The following is a 27,411-nucleotide window of genomic DNA, read 5'->3' as shown; positions in this document are numbered from 1 at the left end:
AGTGCCAAAGTGGTGAAACCCTGGCCCAAGGAAATGACTCAAAAGGCAGAACTCAAGTTCAGACTTTCACTTAGATCATTACTGAAGTTGCTTCCATCCCCATGGAAACATGCAGTCAGATTATGTCATTCCTCTTCAAAATTCTTGGACTCTTCCTATCTTCCAGCACATAAGATCCTCCAAGATCTCCTGACCTTACTTACTTCTCTACTCTCATTTTCTACTATTTTCCAACAAATTCTTTCTTTTGGCCAAGATGAGCTGCTCTATTGCCTGATTCTCTCTGCCTGAAAGGCTGCTACCCTCCAAATAAACAAACATCTTTTATATACCCAAATCCTCACTTTTCAAAATTGAGTTCAAACTTTACCTTCTCTAAGAAGCCTTCTCTGATAGCTCAGTTGGGCTGAGATACACCTTCTCTGTCCTATGGTAGCGCATTAAGCTGATGCCAAGCTCTATCACAGACTTTTAACACTACACAGCAAGCTGATTCACTGGCTTGTCTCCCTTGCTAGGGTTTTTTTTATTCCTTAGGTCTTAGTAATTTCAATCCTTTCAGCGTCTAAGCGGGTACTCCATAAATGTTTGTGGGACGAAAGAAAGAAAACATGACTGTAGCAGACATGTTTTGAAATGACTGCCTAACCCATACCCCCTGTTTGGAAAATGCCCTGTGATACGTGGCACCCAACTGTTAAAATTTACTCAGATCCTCTGGCCAAAGGTAAAGAACTAGGGCTGGATATTTAACTCAAAGGGAGCCAATCCAATGCACTGGATGGCGAGCAATCAATCATATTTACTCAGGATTTCACGCTAAGAGGCTCAGGGAATCAGCGTCAACCAACGACAAATGTCTGAACTGAAAGGTTTCCTAGAGTCATGGACCAGAGCTGGCCACCAAAGCCGCCTACAAGCCAAAATTCTGCCAAAGCAGAAACAATCAGTAAGCAGGAGAAGGTGATGTGAAAATACATTTTTTAATTAAAAAGAGAAAGGAAAATCAGCTGTTGTCAACATGTAGGCTGTGCTGGAGACAGAAAGAAGAATGAGGCCAGGAAGGGTAATGAGCAAGAAAGGGATACAGACTAGCATGACAGTCACGGTGAATTTAAAAAGGAGAGAAGGGAAGACAGGATATGAGAGACATTTCTAAGGACCAATTCACAGAACGTGGAAACTAAATGGACAGCGTGGCACAAGAAGGAAGAGACAAAGATAAGATTCTAGGCCGGGGTTCCTGAGACAGTGGTACCTTTTACAGAGAAAGGTTCAACAGGAAAAACTGTTCATTCTACTTTAGGAACATTTTTAGACAGAGACTGAAGTTTTGAAGCCATCATTCCACAAAAGAACTTAACTGAAAGCCCACAGAAATGGAGATGACAGTAAAGGGCTAATACCCCACAGCCATTCTGTACTCCAACCCCAGGCCAGCACCCATTTAGCTGGGCACTTAGTATTTTCTCCATCCGAACAACTGATACTTGTCCAAATGATGTCACAGAATATTTTCTCACCTTAGTGAAAAAATACCAAGTATTAAATAATTCAACATCCCCACAAAAGTCTCCCTGCTTCTTAAGTGTTAAGATTGCGATATACCCCACACAATGATCTTAATTCAAAGAACCCGACTGTTGGCTGACCTCGCTCATCAGAAGCGTCACTGAGTTTTCTGCTTGCAAGTTGGCTAGAAGCATTCAACATGGTGACATATCCACAAAAATGCTGCAAGTCCACTTTGTTCCTTAATATTTGCAATGCTTTATGAACACCCATATTGACACGAGTAAACTCTAAGGACAAAGATTGACATCACATTATTATAACACAACATCAAAAATGTAAACATACTTTGGGCGCCTGGGTGGCTCAGTTGGTTGAGCGACTGCCTTCGGCTCAGGTCATGATCCTGAAGTCCCGGGATCGAGTCCCGCATCGGGCTCCCTGCTCAGCGGGGAGTCTGCTTCTCCCTCTGACCCTCCCCCCTCTCATGCTCTCTCTATCTCATTCTCTCTCTCAAATAAATAAATAAAATCTTAAAAAAAAAAAAAATGTAAACATACTTTTATTAAACAATTCTTAGAACTACTTTTATACTTTAATCTATCACAAAGAACTACCTGTGAATGTGAAAGGATGGTGTTCCCGTATTATTTACAGCCTTCAGGAGGCATTTAGTGTATCAAAACAAATTAACTGCTAAGCAAGCAAATAGGACCAGTCGGGGGCAAATTCTCTAGGCTTCTCTTTGTGGTTCTATTCTGCCTCAAATGCTTACTTGTTGGGCTTCTGCTAGGAAATGTATTAAATACACACCATATTTTTGAGAAATTTTTAAAAGTAAAATTATTCTTATTGAAACTAAAGCTAAAAATGTACTTCAAATTATATCCTTAGTAAATTATTTAAATTTTAGTGCAAGTCCTCATAAATAGGTGAACTTATAAACAGAAAAATGCATTATACTCAAAAACGAAGATTCCTTTCTTTTATAATTCACACAATAATCTCCCAAGGCAAGAGATCTATTAATCAGTTTTTGAGATTTTATAAATTTTAAGATCCTACTGTCCCTAGCCTGTATCTTCAGGTGAACAAATATTTTTCCCACAGAATCTATAAAGTGTCAAAGGATTAAATAGCAAAGTTTAATTGCAGAAAAGTACTTATTTCTGAAAAAGGGGCTGTTTTTTGGAAGAGAAAATTCATCTCCAAATTTCATGCACATTTATTCACAACAGGCAAAAGAGAGAACTGAATTTCAAACGCAAGGCTTCTGCAGTCTAGCTATGTGAAGAGGAAAAAAATATTTTAAAAACCTTCCTTTTTCCCTACTTTGGAGGGAGTCAGGGAGAGTAGTGACTATCATTTTGGAAGAACATTAAGTTCTTATATAAATCAACCTAAGTTAGATTACTTGAACCATTCACGGCTCTCTAAATATTCAAGCAATGTGGCTCTTCTTTGGGGCGCCTGGGTGGCTCAGTCGTTAAGCGTCTGCCTTCGGCTCAGGTCATGATCCCAGAGTCCTGGGATCGAGCCCCACATCGGGCTCCCTGCTCAGCTGGGAGTCTGCTTCTCCCTCTCCCTCTCCCCCTACTTGTGTTCCCTCTTTCGCTGTGTCTCTCTCTGTCAAATAAAAAATAAATAAATAAATAAATAAAAAATCTGGCTCTTCTTTAAGAACCAGAAACGTAAGATTATAGAACAGCAGTTTTACATGAAGTGGGAAATACAAGTGCTATATGAATATACATCAGTTTTAATCAGGTAACTTTTTTTTTTTAAGATTTTATTTATTTATTCATGAGAGAGAGAGAGAGAGAGAAGCAGGCTCCCAAGAAGCCAGATGCAGGACTCGATCCCAGGACCCTGGGTTCATGACCTGAGCCAAAGGCAGACACTTAACCATCTGAGCCACCCAGGCGCCCCCATCTTTGCTAATACTCTTTAAAAGCAGCATGTTAAGACCCTAGAACTTAAAAATTTTAAGAATTCACTTCCTACTATGTTTTCTACCAAACTATTGACAAAGATTAATGATAAAGAGGTCAAACAGATATAATTCAAAAGTAAGATACCTCCTTGTAGTTCTGTTTCATCAAATGGAAATGGTATGTGGACAGTTTCTCCTATCCCATGCAAACCGTGTCCCTAAACATGAAGAAACACAGTTGAAAAGTATACAAGAAACCTGTATTTCCATGAACAAACAGATAATCAAACAATAAATGAGACTACGCCATGTGACGGTAGATCCTACATTAATATTCCATTAAAAAGTTCTCAACAGTTTTTTTTCTCTCCAGCAAGCGAAGACCATCTTAAGTGCATACTAACTTACAAGGCCACGTATCTCCAATGGAGCATACGGCTAATGAAAAACAAAGAGGCCAATTTAACAGGTACATGAGGTATGAGACAAGCGAAGACTGAAATCAAGCACACTCGCGCAAGGGTTAGCTGTAGTTCTGAGAGAGGACGGTGGTAAAAGAATCCCATCATCAATCACCTGGTGCACCATGAACTCGGAATGCAAAACTCAAAAACCTGCAGTCCGTGACACATATTCAAAATTATATAATTATATAAGCCCCTCAATAAGGGTTAAATAAATTAATGGATGTATTCTCAAGGCAGCTGCAGAAAAAAAGAGAAAAAAGAGGAAGCTCCCTACGAACTGAAATAGAAAGGTCTCCACTTGCTAAGTGAAAAAAGCATGGGGATGGCACTGTGCGCTGGCTCGCACATGCATAAGAAATTCTAGACGGCTAGAGTAGAAACTAATAAATGTATCTGATTTAGAGGAGAAATGAGAATGGGGCAGATAGTGCTAGAAGTGCAGTGATACTTTGTGCATCTTTTAATAGTGTTTTATTTCTGAATCATGTGAAGGTTCTATCAATTCAAAAATTAAGAAAAATCTAACCACTCCACTCCCATGCTACACATAATAATTTAGTTTTAGCCATTGCATTCAATTAATGTTCATTTGAATTCTGTTAGTTTTAAAGTGTATTTTTGTATTTAAATCTCTAAATTTGTTTTGGTGTAAGAATAATAAGCATGAAGAACTTAATGTTCATGTGCATTTAGAGTTGTTCTAATAGAAAATTTAGTTAACACTGGGGATCTCTACATTTTTCCCTTTCAAAAAAACCTATACATTATTGAAATTCAGAGTACTCCGATATAAAAGAAAAAAATCATTTCAGAGAATAATCGCACTCATTAAGATAGTTCATATAACAACTTGAACATGTTTCTTTGGACAGCTCCCTTCTACTTCATTGGTACAGTTATGATTTAAACCCTAATCAAGACTGTTATGATGAGAGCATGGCTTTAATCAAACTCTTAATTTTGTTATAAGTTCCAGCATGGTGAATTTCTTCCATACCACTTACTAAAGGAGGCATTCTTGTTGAGCAAAAACAAAACACTGTAACCAACACTGAAACTCCTCTGTCTGCTTCTCCTACCACTGCCAGGGCACAGCGAACATCTCAGGAGACCTTCCTGTGTGCTAAGTGCAGGACTCTACCCATTTCATGCAGATTATGCGATTCGGTCATAAAGTTCAACAACCTTATAAAGACAGGACCTGTTATTACTTCCAGTTTGCAGGCAAAGGAATTCAAGATAACTGAACTCACCCGAGACCCCTACTAAGTGGTAGAATCAAGATGTGGATTTAGGCAGACGGACTCAAGCCCACACCTAACCCATTCCGTTACGTCATCTCCCACCACGAACCCCTGCTCCGTGTTCCTCCCTCCTGGCTAACGTGTAGGCTAACCGTGGTTTCAAGTGCCTCCACGTGCTGATGAGGACACTCAAGTCAGTGTCTCCCATTCAACTCTTGTCTGGATTTCAAAATATTTTCAATTACCGATTAGATAGCTCCACCATCCAAATGTCCCACAGGCACCTTATACTCAACATGCACCAAACACAACACATCATCTGACCCCCATCGACTGGCTCTTCCTCCTCTATTCTCTCAAGTAGTGATATCACCATTCGTCCACCTTCACAAGCCAATACCCCAGGAATCATTCTCTTCCTCTTCTCATATCCTTCTCAGACATCTGATCAAGTCTACCAATTTTAATTTGTAATAACTCTTGAATCCATTTTTTCCTTTCAATTCTTATTACTACTTCCCTGATCTAGGCTGTCCTCACCTCTTGCCAGGACTCCTATACTAAATCCTAACTGGACCTCTTGCTTCAGGTTTCTTATTACCCTACTGGTTGGGGTAGCACACTTGGGTAGCGATCTTCCCAAAACACACTGACCACAGAAATCCCCTGCTCAGCACCCTTTACTGGCTGCTATCAATCTATAGGGTACAGTCTAAGCCCTGTAGCACAACTGTCAAGGTACACTACACTCCAGGGCCTGCCTACAACAACCCTCATGAGAAACTACTCTGAGCCAGGCGCTGTTCTAGGTACTGAGCAAGTAGCAGTGGAGAAAAAAAAAAAAAAAAGTCTCTGCCCAGAGATTTATCCCTGCTAACCCTTCTGCCTGGCCTGGCTCTCTTCTGTATCATCCTTCTATACTCAGCCTGAGTCTCACTGTCTCTGATGAGTGTCCCCCAAGCCTTCCTCCTTGCCTCAAGGCTGAACTGGGTACTATTCTCTAATGGTTGCACCATATATAATCCTATTCACTCTGCAAAAATCTGAAACTAACTGCTTATGCAACATTTCCCACCAGACTTAAATCCCTTAAACTCAGAGACTGTGTCTTATTTGTATATCCACATTAATTAGCACAGAATATGGCACATATGATTGTTAGTTGAATAAATTAATGAAATCTTTATGGAGAACCTACTAACGAAGCAGAATGCACGCTGCACACTTCACACAGTCTTATTTCATTCAATAATCCTAAGACGATAAACTGCTTATCTCATCATTAGCTGCTACTATTACTTTTTGTTGCTATACAGTAAATATTGCCATCTCCGTTTTACAGGTGGAAAACTAAGTATGAGAGAAGTATCTTCAAAATGTCACACAGCTCATTAGCACATGAAAAGAGGCTCACCATCATTAGGCATCAGGAAAATACAAATCAAAACCACAATGAGATACCGCTTCACATCCTAGGAGGGTTATGATAAAACAAGTCAGGTAATACCAAGCGCTGGTGGGAATGTAAAATGGTGTAGCCACTCTGGAAAACAGCCTGGAAGTTCCTTAAACAGTTGCACACAGAATTACCATATGATCCAGCATTTCCACCCCTAGCCACATACCGACAAAAAATGATAGCACGGCCACACAAAAACCTATAAATGACCACTTATATATTACAGTGGTTACTATTATTCATAATGGCCAAAAGGTGGAAACCCAAATGTCCATCAGCAATGGATGGAAATACAAAATGTGGTCTAATCACACAAGGGACTCTTATTTGGCCATAAAAAGGAATGCAGTACTGATTCATGATGGACTGATACACACTATAATGTGATGAGCCTCGAAAACACTCTACAAAGTGAAAGAGGTCAGTGACAAAAGACCACATATTATGTAACTCCATGTATGTGAAATGCCCAGAATCAGCATTCTAGAGAGAGAGCCAAGTAGATCAGCGTTGTTTAGGGCTGGGGAATAGGGGAGTGAGAACTAAGCGTTCAGGAGTTCTTTTCTGAGGTGATGAAAATGTTCTAAAATGAGCATGGAGAGGGCTGTGGATACCTGCACCCACACTAAAAACCACAGAGTTGGTACGATGTAAATTAGTGGATTGTATGCTATGTGAATTCTAGCTCAACAGAGCTCTTGTAAGTACAGCCACATGGGCAGCAAAAGAGGAAGCTGGAATTCAAGGCTGGGTCTAACTCCAAAGTCCAGGTTGTTTCTGCGATTCCCACACTGCCAGACAAAGGCCAGGACAAAAACCCACAGCTGATCCCTTGCATTTCAGCTTTACAAATTTTACATTACTGACATCTGACTGCGACTCGGCAGAAAGCTAGACAAACTATAATCTTCAAAATCAAAATCCAAAATTGGTTGTTTCAAATAAAGCAACGGTACCTGAATCAAAACTGCTGAATGTGTCAAAGCGTCATTCAACATCGTGAGCACATTTGACGTAGGAACTACCCCAGGATCATGACCCCAAGATGTTATGAGTAATCGATCATAACCCTAGGGGGAAAAAAAATGAATAAAAGATGAATAAAATGGCGTTTAGAGATGTAAAAAAAAAAAAATTTAAGAAGGTCACTATCATGCTGCTTACCAATTTCTACCCTCCTCAAAAAGAAAGAAAGAAACACAGTTCACACAACGTACCTGAAATATATCTGGCAGTTTTCGAAGTCTTGTACCTTTGGACAGTAAAAGAGATGGCGGTCCTTGTCCAGTGATGTAGTAAATGTATAGTTTAAACCAGACAGAACTGACTTCTGGGATAGCTGGTCCAATATGCTGTGATCACAAAACGGGGAAGAGAAAGTTGTAATACTTAGCTAAAGCAGCCAAATCTCATAAGGGACCAAGAATGGTCTTACAAACAGCTACTGCCTCACATAAATGTTCATTGCTATTATCCTTATGAAAATAAATTTCAAATGCTCCATTCAAACAGTTTCAATTTTATCCTAGAACTGAGAAAGCACGTCTTATGCAATTGGGAGAATGGACTCTGGAGCAGAACACCAAGGTTTGAATCTTGGCTTTGTCCCCTAAGCTATATCATCTTAAGAAGGTCATTTACCAAAAAATAAAAATAAAAAAAGAAGGTCATTTACCCTCTCTGTGCCTCACTTTGCTCTTCTGTAATGTGACCATAAAATATCTACCTTGTAAAGACACAAGCTTACAAGCTTGTTCAAAAAGGTTTAAAACAGCACCTGTCATATATAATAAGCTCTATTTCAAAGTGCTAGTTACTGTCATTAATCACATGAGATTTTTCACAAAAGGGGCTATCGAACCTTCCATCCATCTTACCATTCATTCAGTTCATGGAATCCTACTATGCCTAGAAGTCATGTTACAGAATGGGAGGAAGTATGTATATGTGGTTGCGGGGGGAGCACACGAAGAATTATTTTTTAAAAAGTTGGTAAATGCCAACCTATAACCACACCTACTGAACAGAGAACAAATTTGGGGGTGTGGGAGCACAGCATTAAAATCAACCTTGTACAAGGATCCCTTCCTTTCTTCTACACCATTAACCTCACACATCTAGGAGACCAGGCAGGATGTAACACTGAAGAACAGCAACATGATCCCCACTCTCCGAAATGGTATAGACCACAATGTCCTTGCTAAGCATACAAATACACAACCGAATTTATTTTTAAAAAGACGAGCAGTAATGTTCATAAGTCAATTCTGAGATACCTAGAGTTCTAGTTTTCAAGCACAATCTTTCCTTTCCGGCTTATTTAGCAAACATAGACCCATTTCTAAGACATTTTATTTTTCCTAATTAAATTGACTTTATCCCTGAAGGCAATCCAGGCTTCCTTCCTAGAGCATCTAAAACATTCTCTTTAAAATACTGTAGTCCTTCAGCTCAGGTCGTGATCCCAGGGTCCTGGGATCGAGCCCCGCATCGGGCTCCCTGCTCAGCCAGGAGCCTGCTTCTCCCTCTCCCACTTCCCCTGCTTGTGTTCCCTCTCTAGCTGTCTCTCTCTCTGTGTCAAATAAATAAATAAAATCTTTAAAAAAATAAAATAAATAAAACAAAATACAATACTGCAGTCATCAATGTGGCACCTGGGTAGCTCAGCAGATTTAGCGTCTGACTCTTGGTTTCAGCTCAAGTCATGATCTCAGGATCCTGAGACTGAGCCCTGCGTTAGGCTCCATGCTCAGTGCAGAGTCTGCTGGAGAATCTCTCTCTCCTTCTACCCCTCTCCCCACTAATACTCATATTCTCTCTCAAATAAAATCTTTAAGTAAAATAAAATACTGCATTCATCAAGAAAACTTCAATGTGCCACAAGTCACTAGATAATACATGAGTAAAACATACCAATTCTATATCACAAGCTGAGCAGCTTACAACAGCATAAAATACAAAACTACTTTCTGAGTTACTGATTTTAATATTTGGCATCCGCAAATTGAGAAATAACACAATCAAACTGGTAAACCTCTTCTTCAGGTCACCACAAGGAAGTGTGACCTGCAAGTCACACTTGCAGTGCTCCAAGCGGCTCCTTACCTGAGGGGTGCAGCTGCTCACAGGCCGGATTTCATTGGTGAGAGGAGCCATGGACACGAGCAGTGTGTAATTTTTGTTTAGAACTCGGCTGCAAGTTGCAGGGTCCAAACCAAGAAGGCTCTCACAGCGCAACAGATCGAGAGGAAAACCTGAATTATGAGCAAGCATATAGGTAGGCTGGAAGACCGACAAGGTGGAACAGCAATGTCTAAGATAAAATACTGGTAACTGCCTTGGTGTTTAAATATTGTTTCAATAGGCAGAGTATCTCTATTAATAAAGTGCCAAATTCCCTCGGAAACCACGAAGACACTTTAAGATTAAAGCTAACCGTCTTTATTCCCTGACCTAGGAAGATAATGGTCTACTGGTGTTCCTTTTACATTAGAAATATGTGTTTGCTCTACCTTACTTCCTCTCTATCCCCAGCCGCTCCTGGGCAGTGGCATATTATGAAGACTTACATGCCACAAAAAAGCTGTGTCCTGGCCTCCCCCGATTTCTGCAAAGAGCTTCATGGCCAAGTTCAGAATCTGGTATAGGAACATTCCTCATTAACAATATATGCCCAAGTCTGCGGGTCCATAAAGCAGGAACTCCCTCAGCATGTACCAGATTTTCAGTGTTCCCGTTCTTAACCCTTTCCAAAAAGACCAGTCCTATTTGTTCTCTAAAAAAGACAGGTAAGGCTGAAACATCAGGAGACCAAGTTAGCCCATCTCCCCCTCAAGCAAGAATGAATCAAAAAAAAAATATGGTCTGCTGGAAGGGCCCAGAAGCACTGACCACAACTAGCCCCAGGACTTTGGTCTTTAATACCATATTCTAGTAAAAGAAACCAGGCTCCTAGGAGAAAAGGCTGATTCCAAGACTGAGGCAGAAGTACAAGAGAAGACTGTTTTGCCAGAAAGTAAAGAACTGCTCCAAAAGTAAGGATTTTTTTAAAAGATGGAGGCATGGCACAAGGAAACTAGAGACAGCTTGAAGGGAATCCTACTGGCAAAATCGGACACAAGTATAGCACACAAATAATAAAGGGAGAGCAGTGATTAATTATAAGCCACTGAAAAAAACAGGAATTCATCAATTTATACTGAAAATATAAAACAATGCCTAGTCCCAACTGTTACTGGAAGAATTGGAGTTGGAAAAAATGATCAATTTACAACCATCACAGTAAAAAATGGTTCAGGCAGGACCACCACTGGATGGTCCATCTGGGGGGAGAGATTGATGAGGAATAGGATACGTGCATGGTCTGGAAGTATCTGCCCACAGATTACTTAGTCACTGTGGGTGGGGAGAATATTTAACTATATAGTAGAAAAATCAAAAACACATTACCTGGGTGATCAAAACTAACAATGGGGGACAGACGGAAATCACATGCCTCCGAATGTCATACCCTTAGAAAAACATGACGTTACTTAAGTAATACTCTGGACTCACAACAAAACATCACACATACCCAATGTGAGAAACTTTCTAGTAAAACCAACAAAAAGGGACTATATTCTTAAAAAATAAGAATGTCATAAAGGACAAAAAAAGGTTACAGATTTGTTCCAGAATAAAGGAGATAAAGGAGACATGACAATTTAATGTAGTATCAGATCTTAAACTAGATCCTGCACTTGAGGGGGAAAAAATGCTATTAAGGACATTACTAGATCAACTAATAAACTGGAATACGAATGGCAGGCTACTTTTTCAATATTAAATCTTCTATTTTTTTTAAGATTTTATTTATTCATTTGAGACAAACTGATGTCAGGGAATAGCCCTATTCTTAAGAAATGTACCCTGAACAGTTTTGTGGAGAAAGACCATGATACGCAACTTACTCCCAAATTCTGGGTTAAAAGTAATTATGCTATTCTTGAATTCCTAAAATTTTTTTGTAAATTTAAAATATTTCCAAATAGGGCGCCTGGGTGGCTCAGTTGGTTAAGCGACTGCCTTCGGCTCAGGTCATGATCCTGGAGTCCCGGGATCGAGTCCCACATCGGGCTCCTTGCTCGGCGGGGAGTCTGCTTCTCCCTCTGCCCTTCCCCCCTCTCATGCTCTCTCTCTAATAAATAAGTAAATAAATCTTAAAATATTTCCAAATAAAATGTTGATAATGGAGGAGAGAGAGTCATACAGATGTCAGGAAGAGCATCTGTTACATACAGCCGACAAACAAGGTGGGGGCAGGAGAATGAGAAGCGGCTGTAAGACAGGTCTGGCTGGAGCCAGATGTGAGGTTCATTCTGAAGTAAAATGAGAGTTGAGCAGGTGGCTTAGGAAAAGGAGAGAAGGGGAAAAACTCTATAAAGACTAGAGAAAGGGTGCCTGGGTGGCTCAGTCAGTTAAGCGTCTACCTTCAGCTCAGGTCATGATCCCACGGTCCTGGGATTGAACCCCGTGTCAGGTTCCCTGCTCTGCAGGGAGTCTGCTTCTCCCTCTGCCCCTCCCCCTGCTCGTGCACAATCTCTCTCTCAAATAAATAAATAAAATCTTAAAAAAAAAAACGAGAAATTTATGCTTGATTACATACAACAAATCAAGAACAAATTTAATAAAACTGAGAAATCACAACCATGAGTGAAAAAATGTCAGATAAAAAAATCTTAGTGAGAAATGAAAGATCTAACTGGTACCAAAAACAGTCAACTATCAAACCAACCTCAAAAGTTAGAATAATACTTAACTACTTTCATATAGATACGGCTGAGGTTTTTCGTTCAACTTTAACTTTTTGGTACATAGACTATTCATGGTGAAAAACAAAGTTTAGTCCAGACTACTAAGCAATAGATTGTTTATGAACGAATCAATAAAAAGTTTAATGTTCAAGAGAAGATAATAAAAGGGATGGAAACATGGATTTAAGTCCCATCTCTTCCACTGACTAATCATATAGGCCATTACGACTAAATAGGCAGGAGACTTGACCAATACAAACTTCGATTTCTTTATGTATAAAATGAGTTACACTTGCCTGGTCACTAGCACTAACATTCTTGGACGCCACGATGGGCAGGAAAGAATGGTGTATTTCAAGATGTCTCTAACAGTATTTCAAATATTCTAACCCATTATCCCCCTAAATCACTAAAAAGTCCCAGTAATTTCAGGATTTTTACATACAAAGACATCTTCAAGATTGTGTTGCTCGTAAGGTCACATGATCTACTTGGTAGCCAACAAATGGTTACTATTAACAAATGCTTATGAATAAGTGGTTTGGCCTCTTGGCACTTAATGACTTAATATTCTCAGTTATAACTACTTATGAATAATCTCAGAAAGAGCCCCAGCATGGAATCAGTCCTAATTCTGCTAAAGTAGAACTCTGACCCTGACATGCTAGGGCTGAAGAAGCCAGTCACGAGGAACTGAGTGTCTCCAGCTTCACTCAGCTCAACTACCCAGTTGACCTCACCTCTGCGACCACTTTTGTGAAGTGACAACTGATTCCATCCTTAAATGTTTAAATTGGGCTGAAAAGAAAGCCAGATGCTGGTGAAAGAATTAGAATGAAAATGGATATGACTCAGAAACCAATGGTTCTTGGCCAGAAAAACAGAACTTTTAAGTAAATGAAAGAATGAGTGAAATTCAATGTTCTCGTGGTGCTAAGAATTCACGGAGTTGCAAGATGCAGCTCTTGTGAATGAGCGAGGACTGGAGCCAAATGCTCTTCCCTGGTGCCCAAACCATGTCATCTTTTTAAAAACATGCATTCCTGAGTGGCACTGCCCTACTCAGGACCTACCGTCCATTGAGCTAGAGTTTGGGAACCCCCCCAATCTATCCCACACCCAAGAGTGCACACCAGGGCAAGAGCCACATTAGGGTTCATCACAGATTAAAACTGCCACTGTCTTCTTTCTTTTACTCTCTAAAAAGTTTCTCTGTTCTTTTTTTTTTTTTTAAAGTAAAATACTTCAGTAAATATTACAACAGCATTTCAATCAGAAGCTCCTGCTTATTCTTTTTATACAATGTAATCTTTCATTCAGGAAGTGTTATGCTTCCTAAATCAACTAAATTTTGGCTTTGTTCACCCCTCAAACTGAAGCCTGTTCTAAATGCCATCCAGCCACTTAAACAAGTTAACACTCCAATGATTTTTGTAGTTACTAAGCAGATTAAGATACTACAAATGTCAATGACACCTAAAAAAGGAGAAAAAGTAAAACAAGAAAGAGCTGACGATCGGGTGCCTGGGTGGCTCAGTCGTTAAGCGTCTGCCTTCGGCTCAGGTCATGATCTCAGGGTCCTGGGATCCAGCCCTGCATCGGGCTCCCTGCTCGGTGGGAAGCCTGCTTCTCCCTCTCCCACTCCCCCTGCTTGTGTTCCCTCTCTCGTGTTCTCTCTCTGTCAAATAAATTAATAAAATCTTAAAAAAAAAAAAAAAAAGAGTTGACGAGCAAAGAAAGTCACAAAACAAGCCTCTAGTTGCAAATTCAACATGCCGTCTACACAAAATGCATTAAGCGATGATTAAATAAGCGAGCATGACCTGTTTAATTTCTTAGAAAGAAGTTCCATAGAGTCATGTTTTTAAAATCAAGTACATTTATCATACCATAATTGGGTTGGTCTGGCTGTGCAGTCTGCGCAACTAGATCTTTATTATGACGCAGAAACAATATTGTGTTTCTCAGAGTAAGTGCATGATCAAAATATCTCTGTGCTTCTCCTTCACCAGTGCTCTGAACCTAAACCAAGAGAAAATAAATTTTGCAATACCAGTCTCAAACCATTCATCCTAATATATAACAGCCATATAGTACAGACATTAAGACATTATTAAGAATCAGTACACCAAAAATTTGCCCAGGCAATACTGAAACAAATCTTAACCTAAATCTCGGCTGAGTTTCCATTTGAATACATCTTTGAAGATGACAGAAGTTATCCCAGTAAGTAAAACTAACAACTTTAAGCAACCAAATAATGCTAAATTATACCATTATATATAAATTATACCTCCCACATATGATTCAAATAGGGTGCTTAAAAAAAAAAGCTAAAATCTATATTCTGCTTCATCCAGAAAAGTACTCCAATCCATGGCCACCAACTATGCTTCTAATTCTCATCACCATGTCCACAGTTCTGTATCACTGGCTGCAAGGGACAATGGAGTATGTGATTCAACATAGCTGTTTCAACACTACTGAATATACAGCTTAAATTCATTTAAAAAGGGTTCACCAAGTCCCTATTAAGTGCTAGGTATGACCTGTATGGGATGCAGGGACAGAATAGTGGACAAAACCCCTGTGCTCTTCTGACACTGAGTCAGGTACTTCTTTAATATGTAAAAATACATACATCCCAGAAACAACACAGGAAATGGAAAGAAAGGTCTGTAGGGGAAAATGACTAAATTAGATTGGCATTAAAAAAATAACATCAACTGGGTACCTGGGTGGCTCAGTCAGTTAAGTGTTGGCCTTCGGCTCAGGTCATGATCTTAGGGTCCCTGCTCAGGGGGGAGCCTGCTTCTCCCTCTCCCTCTGCCCCACACCCTGTTCATGCTCTCTCTCTCCCTCTCTTGCTCACTCTATCTTAAATAAAATCTTAAAAAATATATAAGATCAATTAAGCTTAATCAAGACAAGGCTTCTTAAAAAATAGCTAAGGAACTATTTTTAACAACTGAACTTCAGACTAAAAGGCTTTCCCAAGAATGGCTATGTGGCACAACAGGATATAGATATATAAAGAATAAAGTGATCTTCTAATTTGCTATACATGATAAAAGACTAGTTGAGGTGAGAAAAATAAAAATCAGGAAAACAGAACTTAAAATGTGCTAGAAAATAAAAAATTTACTGGCAAAAGATAATACACAATATATGAGAAATGGAATTAACAAGATATTAAAAGCATTGAGGGAATAATGGATATATAAAGGTAAAAATGAAAGAGACCAATTAATAGCAAGGATTATCTCAACTATAATTCTGCATTATCAAACTAAAAATCCTATGGAGAAGGAAGAGTGAACAAATGTTATGGTCTTTTTTTTTTTTTTTAACATAAAGAAGTTAATGAAATCATCAAAAATCCTCGAAGTAGCACATTTAATATACAGAGTTCATCACTAAAGCACAAAAGGTACAAAATTATTAGTCAAGGAAGAGATTCAGCACACAAACTATTAGCACAAACAGCAGACAACAACAAAAAAAACCCACAAAAAAACAAAAACAAAAAAACCCAGGAAAAACCATGAAGGACAATCAAGATTTAGAGCTAAGGACAACTAGGGCTATTTTCATTCGGGAGGGAGGGGGAGGGAAGAGATGCCTAAGAGCAAATATAGCTGAAGTCTTCAAGATGCTAAAGGGGATAGTGAGAGTGGACATAAATATGGTATCCAGGGACACTGCTCCAGATTTAAGACAAGGGGAATAAAAACTTCAAATAAAACTGCAGAAGAGGAGATCTTAGAGAGTCATACCAAAAAAAAAAAAAAAAAAATCAAAAGCTATTTTAGAAGAATGTAATTTAAAAACTTACATAGACTATTTCTATACCCCATTTCTTTTTTTCTTTTTTTTTTTAAGATTTTATTTATTTGACACAGAGAGAGAACTATCGAGAGAGAGAGAGCACAAGCGGGGGGGCGGCAGGCAGAGGCAGAGGGATGCGGGGCTCAATCCCAGCCGAAGACAGATGCTTAACCGAATGAGCCACCCAGGCACTCCACCATACCCCATTTCATTAAACCAAATTATGCTAAGTGATGATAAGGTCCATAAACCACTTTGTAAATTACAAAATCTGTTCATCCACTCAGTATTTTTAAGTATAAATGACCACTGCAGTTTTAAGGTGAGGAATGAGGTAGGAATAAGCAAGAATACATCAAAAGTCAACACAATCAAGCAAGGAACGGTACCAAATGCCCCGACATCCCATAATGAGCAACCAGATTTACCTTCTCTAGTTCTATAAGAAAGCTGTCCAGAGACTCATCTGAGAGTTTGCCAACTTCAAACATCGTGACCGCATGGCTTTTCAAGTTCTGGCATAAAGAAACAAAAACAAAAAAACTAAAATGGATCTTAAAACCTTATACAAGTCTATTATGAATAAGTTCTAATTTTCTCTTTCTATACGAAACGTAACATCTTATATTTCTATTATGCTTTCCAATATAATCAAAGTTAAAGATGAGTGAGGTGTGAGGCTAACCCTCACTAAAAAGTTACTATACTCCTCTAAGGAACACAAAACGAAGACAGTTGCATTTTGTGTTTTCAGGAATAAATCCAGTACTTAAAAAAAGGATCTCAAAGCATGAACTGTTTTACATCTAATCTTTAAACACTGTCATATTTAAGCAAGAATTTGACTTACTGGTGAAAGATTTCCCATCATTAAAAAGGCAGTAAGAGTTGAGTCAAATAGAAAAGCAATACGCTTTGTATATCCTGTAGATAAACTCAAACTGCTTACACTGGCTGTGTCAGCTGGGAAAAAAAAAATCGTAATTTAAAATCGAGTAAATGAAAATTATTCTTCACTCATCATTTGGAATGAGAAAGAATTGCATTTCAACTTGATCTAATAACTGAGAAGTACTTAACTAAATATAAGCAATTTTATAGTCCTAAGGGGCCCCAGTCCTACCTATCTCCACCAGAGAAAGTTAAAAAAAAACTTTTTTTTAAGTACTCATTTTTGTGGTAAATTTCTTGAAAGCCAATAATAAACCAAGACTTGGTAACTATCAGAACCCTAAGACTAGCTAGCCTCTTCAGACAAGTCACCTGGCTTGGGTCAGAGCCTGGGGTAAGAACAGGAGCGTACGCAGGGCTCCTTTCCCCCCGCCCCAACGTGAAACCATGTGTAGCCCCCTCATGCACTGTGCTTTGCCTCCCTTTGTGCTTAGCCCGTGCTGAGGCCTTCCCTCACCCACCACATGGCAAGCTCTTACTCCTTCTTAGCCCAATTACCATCTTCTCCGTGAAGGCTTCCCAAACCTCTGAGGCAACAAGAGAGCTCCTCCCCTTTGCTCCCCACAAGCACCAAAACACTTCTCACATTGTTGTGGGTTTCTGTGATTATACCACCTTGTCTCTCCCTAGACTTAATCCTCAGAAGGAAGGTACCATATTCAATGCCTCGCATATGGCTAAGTACTCAAAGACTGCGTATCGAATGATATCAAGAACAAAGTCGAGTTCACTCTGTGAGTGTCTGTATAGACACATGGCGTATCTATACACAGACTCTAAATTAAACTGAGTAGCTGCTAACCTGGATCTTCTTGACTGTTTGTATCCGTGTCAGTAGCTGATGAAGCTTCTTGTACGGGACTCCTACTTTCCCCACCATCCCATGATAGCAGCATCTTTTGTGGATCTAAAGTACTCCTATTAATGAAGAATACATGCATGTTTTAAAAATCATACAAATTATATCTTACATAAAAATAGCTACTGAAATCAGCACGCTAATTATGAATACCCACCCAGTCCAGTCATGTTCAAGCCCCAAACTGAAACATGGCCGCAAATGCTCTGCCCACATACAGCAGTGGTTCTTAACCAAGACCCACGGATGGGCTCCAGGGAATATAAGAACTCTTTAAAGCTGCATGTAAAATACTGTATGTACTTTTCTCTGGGGAAAGGGTTCTTGTTTTCATCAGATTCTAAAAACGATTCATCACACAAAAAAAGATTAAAAACCACTAATATCCAGGGTTCACCTCAACTGACAGGTTGATAAGGAAAATTTTTGACATAAAACAATGTTTTTTTCAAAAGGAAACTCTAATATCTCATACTGAATAAATGAGTTACTTTAATCTGTTTACGGATGGAACATTCCTCCAAGATGAGTGAAGCTGATCCAGATTTATTACTTGTCCCTTCTTATGGGCAAAGCCCAATCGGCAATACATTGAAACAGCATTCTGAAAGAATATAAAGGAAGTTAGCATTTAAAATAAACTAGGCATCAGAGTATTTGTAGAAATAAAATATTGTCATAGATTCTGCTTATAGTGAACCTCAAACGTTTCTATCCTGTAACTAGAAAAGGCCGTTTTTCAGTAGGCCTGCTCTTCACCTAAGGTGTTCGCAGATGTAGAAGAGAGAGTGCTTCCCATCTCTGGCCTGGTGCTTTGTAGGAAGCAGCGGCAGAAGGGGCTGCTTTCAGTGACCTCATTACAAGACACTTAGGGCTGCTTCCTGCAAGCACAGGACCGTGAGGCCAGCTTTAACTCCCTGGGGTGGAACACTGCCTCAGGGCCCTTACCTTGCTCTCTTCTATCTCTACCCCCCCTTACTGTCCTCACTCCCCCGCACAGCCAATAAGAATCTCGCTGTCTCTCTTTCTCAGTAGTGTGTCAAGACAAAAGTCTGTAATAAAAGCCATTCGGTATTTATAAATAAAAAGAGCATAAAAATCACATACCTTAACCAAGGATAAGTCTATTTCAAGGACATTTGCAAGCTAGAAAATAAAACAAAAAATTATTTACATTCCTAGAATTATTAATATTACACAGCTGTCATAAACAAGTGAACTATAATCAGCAAAATTTTATATTATGAATAATTCAAAGGCTGAATACATTTTGAAATCAGAACTTTCTTCTTTCCTTATATCTAAGATGCTCACAGTAGTATGAATCCAAACAGCGACCACAACGATGGAAGATTCTTTACATTTTAATTTAGTCTCATTTAAAATAAGAAAATGCTCGTATCAATCAATAGTCTACAATCCTTTCACCAAGAAATCATATAAAAACTTATTTACCAAATTATAAGTTATTTACTAAAAAAAAAGTTACTATCTATATACAGAAAGTAACTTAAGAATTGTGACTTAAGTATATTAATGGTCTATGATCTACCCATGTATAGATTCTGAAAACATTTTAACTTTATTGTTAAATAACTTTATCTACTTTACACAAACTTATCTTATAATCTTGAGGTTAAGTTCATTCATAAGATATTGTCATACTTACCTCTGCCACGTTAGTATGCTCATCTATTGAAACAAATATCTTATAGAGTAGAGTTTCAAAATAATCACCTTGCACCCGATTCATTACAAAACCTTCAAGAGGAGGAACTAAAACAAAAATAGACTTTCATCAGTGATATGATTTTATAAAATAAAAAAGCATAATTCAAATACCTATTCCAAAAGAGAAACTTCTACTTTAGGGACTAAATTCAGCTTTTGATTTAGTTTATCCACTCCACAGCAAGTCTTCTAAAACCCGCAAAGTTAAGGCCATATACAACCCCGTCTACACAGAGGACTCTGAGAGTAGAGCACAAATCCTACAGAGAGTAATCCCAGGGAACTCTCAGCATTACTGAGGCAGAGGAAGTGCTGGAGGACATGAACTGGGTAGAAAGGCAAGGGGACTGGGGCTGCTTCCGAATGGGGAAGGCCACAATGGCTGTGTTTTAATGCCTCACAGACAGCAGGGGTGACTGGGCTAAAGCAGAAAAGCAAAGGACACAGAACTGCTGTGCTATATGCAAAGACCAGGTGCACAGAGAGTACTGACTGCCTTTGTCCCATCATCCCCACTCCATCCTGAGGAGAGAGGAAATTCATCTGCATGACTGCCACTTTTACCAGCAATCACTAGGATCATTTGCTCTTTGGGGCTTTCTAGTGTGTCCTCCTCAGTGGCCTTGGTGGGAAGACGGGCAAGACCTTCTTCAGCACAGGAGGCAGCCCAGCAGTGGATGTCCACCTGAACGGGTATTCATATTCATTTCTCTCCATCTCTTTGGTCCAGACACTCTAAACCAATTTACTAGAGCATTCTGCCCAGTTCATAATGAAGAGGCACTATGCCTTCCTTTACCATACTCCCTGCGCAGGTTTCCCTTGAAAATATCCTGGGAAGGCAGAGTGCCTCGGGCATCAAAGGATTTGAGTAAGTATCCCCATGTCCCCTGACCCTAATACCATCTAATTGTACCCAAAACCTAAGTTCTTCTTTACAAAGAGAAATCAGAGAAAACTGAAGTGTTCAAAATGAAGACACCATGAAAAATCACAATGTACATTTCAGGACAGAGTATTCACTTTCCAGATCTGGCTCATGTCACTTTCTAATTTAGTGTTACCTATAGGTCCAGTCATCCAAGGACTTTTAAGGATCATAGGTTTCTCTTTAGAAATATTTTAGAAACCCCATTATTTGCTATCATTAATTCTTTTCCTACACTATCAATTGTGTGAGTAACAGCAACCATTTACTGAGCACATACTAAGTGCCAGACTACTGCCAGGTACTTTACGTACACAATTTCGTCTAATCCTCTTAACTTCATGAGATGTTCCACACTATAACCCTGTATTTTAGAGAAGAAAAACCAAGACACTTAAGAGGTTACAAATACATAAAAAAAAGTATGACCTAACTCTACATGAAGAGATACCGAATAGTCTCCAATACACATTAAGTTAAAAATACAAAGTACGAACTACAACACACCATCTGTGTAAAACTAAGACCACACATAAAAAGATATATACATACACATCTATGTGCTTAGCATACTTTTGGTAAGATAAACAAGAAACTTAACAGTGGCCCCTGAGAGAGAAACTGGGTGGCCAGACACGGGTCAGAGGCAGACGTTTTTATACTCTTCTATAAATTCAGAATTGTATATCCTAACTATTGCCTACTCAAAAATATGGTTAAAAAAACAACAACAACAAAAAAAAACAAGCTCACATATACAGGGAGCGGACCGGTGGTTGCCAGAAATGCGAGGTAAGCGAAATGGGTAAAAGGAGTAAAAAGGTATAAACTTCCAATTATAAAATAAGTAAGTCCTGGGGGGGGGGGGTGCCTGCGTGGCTCAGTCAGTGAAGCGTCTGCCTTAGGCTCAGGTCATGATCCCGGGGTCCTGGGATGGAACCCCACGTCGGGATCCTGGCTCAGCGGGGAGCCTGCAGCTCCCTCTCCCTCCACCTGCTGCTCCCCCTGCTCGTGCTCTCTGTGTCTCAAATGAATAAATAAAATCTTAAAAAAATAAATAAATAAAATTAAATAAGTCCTGGGGTGTAACTTACAGCATAGCAACTATAGTTAATAATGCCGCACTGCGTATCTGAAAGTGGCTAAAAGAGTAGATCTTAAAAGTTCTCATCACAAGAAAAAAATTTTCTGCTAACTCTGTGTGGTGATGGATGTTATTAACTAGACTTGTTGTGGTGCTCATTTCACAATACATAAAATTATCAACACTACAGTTTATATCTGAAACTAACACAGTAGATGTCAATTATAACTCTAAAAAATAACAAAATAAAAATTTTAAACATGTCAATAAAAATAAATAAATATAAAGAAAAAATACATGGAAATAGCCAAGGAAGTTATTAAAAAAAAAAAACAAAAAAAAACTCACAAGGAAGTCCTGGCCATAACTAATATTAAAGGTTACTTTAAGTCACTGTAATGAAACAACACAGTATAGAAATAAAAATAAATCAGTGAAGAAAAAAGGATATCAGAATTAGATCCAATGCAGAGAGGAATTCAATGTTTGACAAAAGTTAACACTTCCATTCAGTGGTCATGAGTTACTGAAAAAACCGTCCTAGCATTTATCCAAAGGTTATTGGTTTTCCAAACAGAAGAAAACCAAGTTGGGCCCTTATTTCACCTCAAATACAAAAATAAGTTCCAGCTACAGGTTTGGACTTGTATGACAAAAGCTAATTTTAAGACGTTTTAGACTATTTTTATATATATCCTAAAAGTAATCTATTCAAGTGTAACAGAAATCTAGAAGCTATAAATGAAAGGGGAGACATAAACTGAGTAAGTATACGGTTTGATGCATGATGGACTAAATATGTTTTAACAACAGACCCCTTCGTGACTATTCTCTTCAAAGTACTCCTCTCCCCCAGTTTGTTCCACCATCATAGTGCTTGTTTCTTTGAAACACAGCTGAAATGCTTTCTCTGAAATCAACTTCAGGTGTCTTCTGTGCTAAATTTGATGGCCTCCATGATGTCAAACTGCTTTCCTTTCACAGGTTATTCCAAATTGGGGAACATCCCATGTTCCACGGTGACGAGGATGGTATATTCAGCACTTAAAAGAGCATGAGTCTGTCTGTACCACCAAAAATCACTAGACACTAAGAAAAGCCTGGCAGAACACATCTCTGTAATGGAGTAGCCATCCACTTGGCCCTTCTCTGATCACACCTTTCAGATGCACTTAGTGCTACTGTGAGGCAATGTTCAAACAGTCAACAGGGACTGAAAGGAACTAATCAAAAACCAATCTTTCTAGGTGATTCTCAAATGAGTCAATATCAGTTTATCGATGAGAGTAAAGACTAGAATAATGCATAATGCATTCCTATTTTCCCACAGTGACAGGAAACCACTACCAGCCCTGTCCTCCAGAAGTCATTTCCTTGTCAAAACCTTTCCAACTGTAAAACTAGTATTTTATTTGTTATAGCAGCAATTAGACAAACCAGAATTAGTATTTCATTACTTTCTGACTGTCTTTCCAAACTTAAAATAGAATTCATGTATGCACACGGTTCAAAATCCATTATTAAAGAATCACAAATAAAGGTCAGGACACACTACAGCATGATAACCTGTCAGGATTCAACAATGATATGAGGGACTATTTTTGTCATGAGCCCCTACCATCACTCAATAGTTAAGAGCAAAGTCATTCCCTGGAAATTTTTGACATTTTATATTTGATTACACAAATATTAAATATCTTAGTATGATAAAAGATACCAATGAACAAGAACAATAGCTGAAAGATAAGCCAGAAAACATACTTGTAACACATAACCTAAATATAGTAAGTGCTACAAATTGGTAAGAAATCTAACCTAGAAGAGAAAAGCTCCACTGTGTTCAAGGATGTTAACCACATCACTACTACAGCAAAAAAATTATAAGCAACCTAAATAACCAGCAATAGGGGAATGTTTTAATAAAACGGATACATCCACAAGGAAATACACAAGGGCTTTAATATCGGTTTAACTTGGGGAACGGGTGAAGGAGGAAGGGAGGAGTAGATAAAGACAAAAAAGACAACAGTGACACGAAAAAATAAGACAGGCACATGGGGTGAAAATATCAGAGATGACAGGACTGAACATCTGTAAAACCAGTTACGCACTGAACACAGACGAAAAGGACACAAATCTATAAAATCACTGAGTTGATTCAGGACGTGAGAAATTTATTTCAGACTTCCATTATTTTAACGTCGCATGTACAACACGAAGATAAAAATAAGGAATTTAAGTAGAACACATCGCAACGTGTTACAACATAACAAAGGAGAAATGTCTCTCTTTGAAAAATTCTAGTATCATAGATCTTAGAATGATACATGTCTAATTTATTAGGGTGATATATGCAATGCCCAGCACCCAGTAACCACTCAAAAACAGTGGAAAATATAAGCACATACTTACCTGCTATACAACTGTCATCAGATATTGGTACATCCAGATAAATAAATCCTTTGTTATATAAGCCTACAGAAGCAAAAGTACTTGTTTTAGATGGAATACTAAACAACAGTAAATATAAAACAAAACAAAACAGATTCCTGATTTTCTGTAAAGATTCTTACAACTGAATGCTAGGTGAAGGAGAAAAAAAAGTAAACAGAAGAGGAAAAGAATTAAAGGTTTCAAATCTGTTTTCTTCGTATGCTCAGAACTACAAAAATTTCCTTATGACTCATTTGTATAAATTTCTAGTGTATGTGAATAAGTGAATAACAGCCACACTGGGAAACAATGGACTAAAGTCACAGTTCAAACAATAACATGCCTTAGAAAACAGTACTATGTGTATCTAATTGATAAAAATTGCTATTGATTGTTGATGGTTTAAAACAAGTTTTTATGTTGACAAAAGACCATTTCTACTAACCACTTACTATGTACTACATTGTAATCTAGTGATCCAGAGAGCTGAGGGCCCGCATCGATGATCTTATCAATAGCGCATTTCTCAGGCAAAGTGCATATCTAAGAAAAGCAAAATATTTTCAATTAAGTTCGATCCAAATTAATTCGTTAAGTCTCCTGAAATCTTCATGTTTAAATCAATGATTATTATGATTATATATTATTACATTTTATATTGTATGTTATACATGATTATGATTATTATGTGTCATTAGCTAATACCACATATTTTTTTCTTTTATCACTCTAGAATTCAAAGGAAAAAGCTATGTACATAACCGTCAATTAAGGTACCATAATATGCTACCAACAGAATGGAGGACAAAGTAATTATAAGTACCAATATTGGCTGTTAATTATTAAGTGTTACCTAATAAATACTAATATTTCATCATCTTCTCTGAATGGGAATCAGATACATTTGCTGACTCTGAATCTCTCAGAGCAGAAGTTTATTCAGACCCCACACGGATACATCAGTGACAGGAAGTTCGCTATCTTATGACACAGTCTGACAGCCGTTAGGAAGTTCCTACACTGAAGCAAAATTTCTAAGCCTTCCGCTCACGAGATTTAATCTGTCTTCTGAAGTAAAATAAAATGCAAACTAAAAAAAAGTCCCCATGCTCACTTTCATTCCTTCAACCACATAGAGACATGACCTGGTCTCTGGGCCGGCTGGTCACTGCTCCACCCCTTTTCCTCTAAATCGGCATCTCTTCTACCACGCATAGGCTTATCTCCGATGTGGTCTGGCCACCGGGACTATCATTTCCCTTGATCCGGGCCCTCGGCCCCATCAAAGCACCTCCCCCTTTGGTAAAACACTTCAGCAGAGCGACTAGGAGCAGCACTCCCGCAGCACACTGCCTGAGGTAAAATCCTGGACCTTCACCACCACTGTGACTTGAACCATTACTTCATTCCTCTGTGCTCACTGGCCTCATATGCGAAATGGAGTACAAGTAGGACCCACCCTGGGGGCTGTTATGAGAATCAAATGAGACAATTTAAAAGGTGCGGGGAAGAGAGCCTGGTGCATCTAGGGCACAGCAAGTGCTCAGGAAGTGCCGGCCAGTATCACGGCTGGAGCTGCAGCATCACATCACTTGAGATGAAACGTCTATCTAAGTGAAGTCCCCAGATTACTGTACATGAACCAAGTCAAGTCTCCCTCATTATTTTATTTTTAAAGATTGACTTACTTGAGAGAGGGAGAGAACGCACATGCATGCACACACAAGGGGGAGAGGGGCAAAGGAAGAGGGAGAGAGAATCTCAAGCGGACTCTCTGCTGAGTGTGAAGCCTGATGCGGGGCTCAATCTCACCACCCTGAGATCACGACCTGTGCCGAAATCATGAGTCGGATGCTTAACCGCCTGAGCCACCCAGGTGCACCTCCCTCATTATTAAAGAGTATCTTCAAAACCCCCCAATATTCTAGCCTACTATGGTCATTTAAAATTTTGAACCTACGCTTAATTTTCTTCAGGAAAACCAAATGGTGTTACTTTTAGAAAAATTAGAGAATGATAATTAAAAATTATAAGATAATTTAAAAAATAAAAATCCTATGTGTCATTTCTGAAGGTATCCACCTTTATGTCATCTTCTGTGATATATCCAGCCTGCACCACCCACCACGCCTCTATGGCAATCTCCACCGGCTTCACTGGTAGAAGATCACGAGCTGTTTTCCTTCTGAAAAATTTCTGCAATGGTACAAACATCTGAGAATTTGCAATCAGCCTGAAATCACTACTTTTAATGATCATAGTAAAAGACTGTTTCTCACAGGCTAAATAAATCTTTTTAAATTCTGCTTTTAAATCTGAAGAATTTTAGATACACTGAATAGAGAAAGTCATTCTTCAATTATTTCAAAGTAAATTACTTCAAAACACTAATCATCAAGTCTAGATCTAAATCCAGAAGCTCAAAGGAAATCTAAGAGGTAAAAATGAATTTGGAGACTGTGTCCTTATTTCACCCATCCGGTGAACGCTGGGAGTGGAATGAGCAAGTAAAAAGACGAGCAGAGCAAAGCTAATTTTTAAAAAGAAATGTTTTATTCCTTAAATATTTTAATTTGATAATCGCACAAGCATAACCTAGAGAATACGGAGGATTTGTTTTGGTATTATTTCTGTATGAAGCATATTTCTTGATCAAAGAAATTACAATTCATTATTTCTCCCACTTAAAACAATGAGAACGCGTGGTAACAAGGAAGAAACGAGAAAGAGGGCAACAACTAACTTACTTTTGATGACCGACACTGATTCATCAGATCAATGTACTGGTTTCTTCCTATGCCAAGAAGCCTTAGACCTGAAAGAAGGAGCCTTTCCTTTAAAAACATTTAATGTATCTCAAATACCAGTACACCCAGATCTTTTAGGAAAAAACCCTTGGCTTCTGTTCATCTCTGATGACTGATTAACAATCAATATCAAATTAAAAGGAATTCTTCAAACAAATAATAAAAGAAAACCAAACTGGGAAAGATGAACTCAAGTTGACACCTCTGACAATGTCACATGGGAAAATCTTTAAAAAGCAGAAACCCTCCCAACACTGGGAAGTCAAAGTGTACTTCTCAGCAAAAGTTTCTCCTTACACAAGAGAACAGTGTCACATGTCAAATATGTATTTCCTTAAAATAAGCATAATAAAGCAAATTATATTAAGTAACAACTGTGTATC

The 27,411-nt window shown here is 38.7% G+C and overlaps 1 protein-coding gene across 2 annotated transcripts in view; it reads right to left on the bottom strand.

Moving 5' to 3' along the window:
- The window catches only part of FAM91A1 (family with sequence similarity 91 member A1), a 43,486-nt gene that overhangs the window by 7,346 nt on the left and 8,729 nt on the right, over positions 1–27,411 (bottom strand). The window contains exons 5-20 of one of the 2 annotated variants that reach the window (XM_006737714.3): positions 26,969–27,036; positions 26,304–26,417; positions 24,674–24,764; positions 24,201–24,263; positions 19,715–19,821; positions 19,153–19,191; positions 18,537–18,649; positions 17,989–18,104; positions 17,086–17,198; positions 16,664–16,750; positions 14,297–14,429; positions 9,721–9,869; positions 7,833–7,967; positions 7,572–7,685; positions 3,591–3,663; positions 1,653–1,802 (exon numbers count right to left, since the gene is read on the bottom strand). In XM_006737714.3, the coding sequence (XP_006737777.1) occupies positions 1,653–1,802; positions 3,591–3,663; positions 7,572–7,685; positions 7,833–7,967; positions 9,721–9,869; positions 14,297–14,429; positions 16,664–16,750; positions 17,086–17,198; positions 17,989–18,104; positions 18,537–18,649; positions 19,153–19,191; positions 19,715–19,821; positions 24,201–24,263; positions 24,674–24,764; positions 26,304–26,417; positions 26,969–27,036 (1,665 nt within the window). The remainder of the gene's footprint in view (positions 1–1,652; positions 1,803–3,590; positions 3,664–7,571; positions 7,686–7,832; positions 7,968–9,720; positions 9,870–14,296; positions 14,430–16,663; positions 16,751–17,085; positions 17,199–17,988; positions 18,105–18,536; positions 18,650–19,152; positions 19,192–19,714; positions 19,822–24,200; positions 24,264–24,673; positions 24,765–26,303; positions 26,418–26,968; positions 27,037–27,411) is intronic. The other variant, XM_081816509.1, reaches the window with a different exon arrangement.

Source organism: Leptonychotes weddellii, chromosome 4 (genome assembly GCF_054177405.1).
Source record: "Leptonychotes weddellii isolate Sample4059 chromosome 4, ASM5417740v2, whole genome shotgun sequence".
Lineage (NCBI taxonomy): Eukaryota > Metazoa > Chordata > Mammalia > Carnivora > Phocidae > Leptonychotes > Leptonychotes weddellii.
Note: the sequence above shows the minus strand (reverse complement) of the source record. Positions and strands in the feature narration are given on the sequence as shown.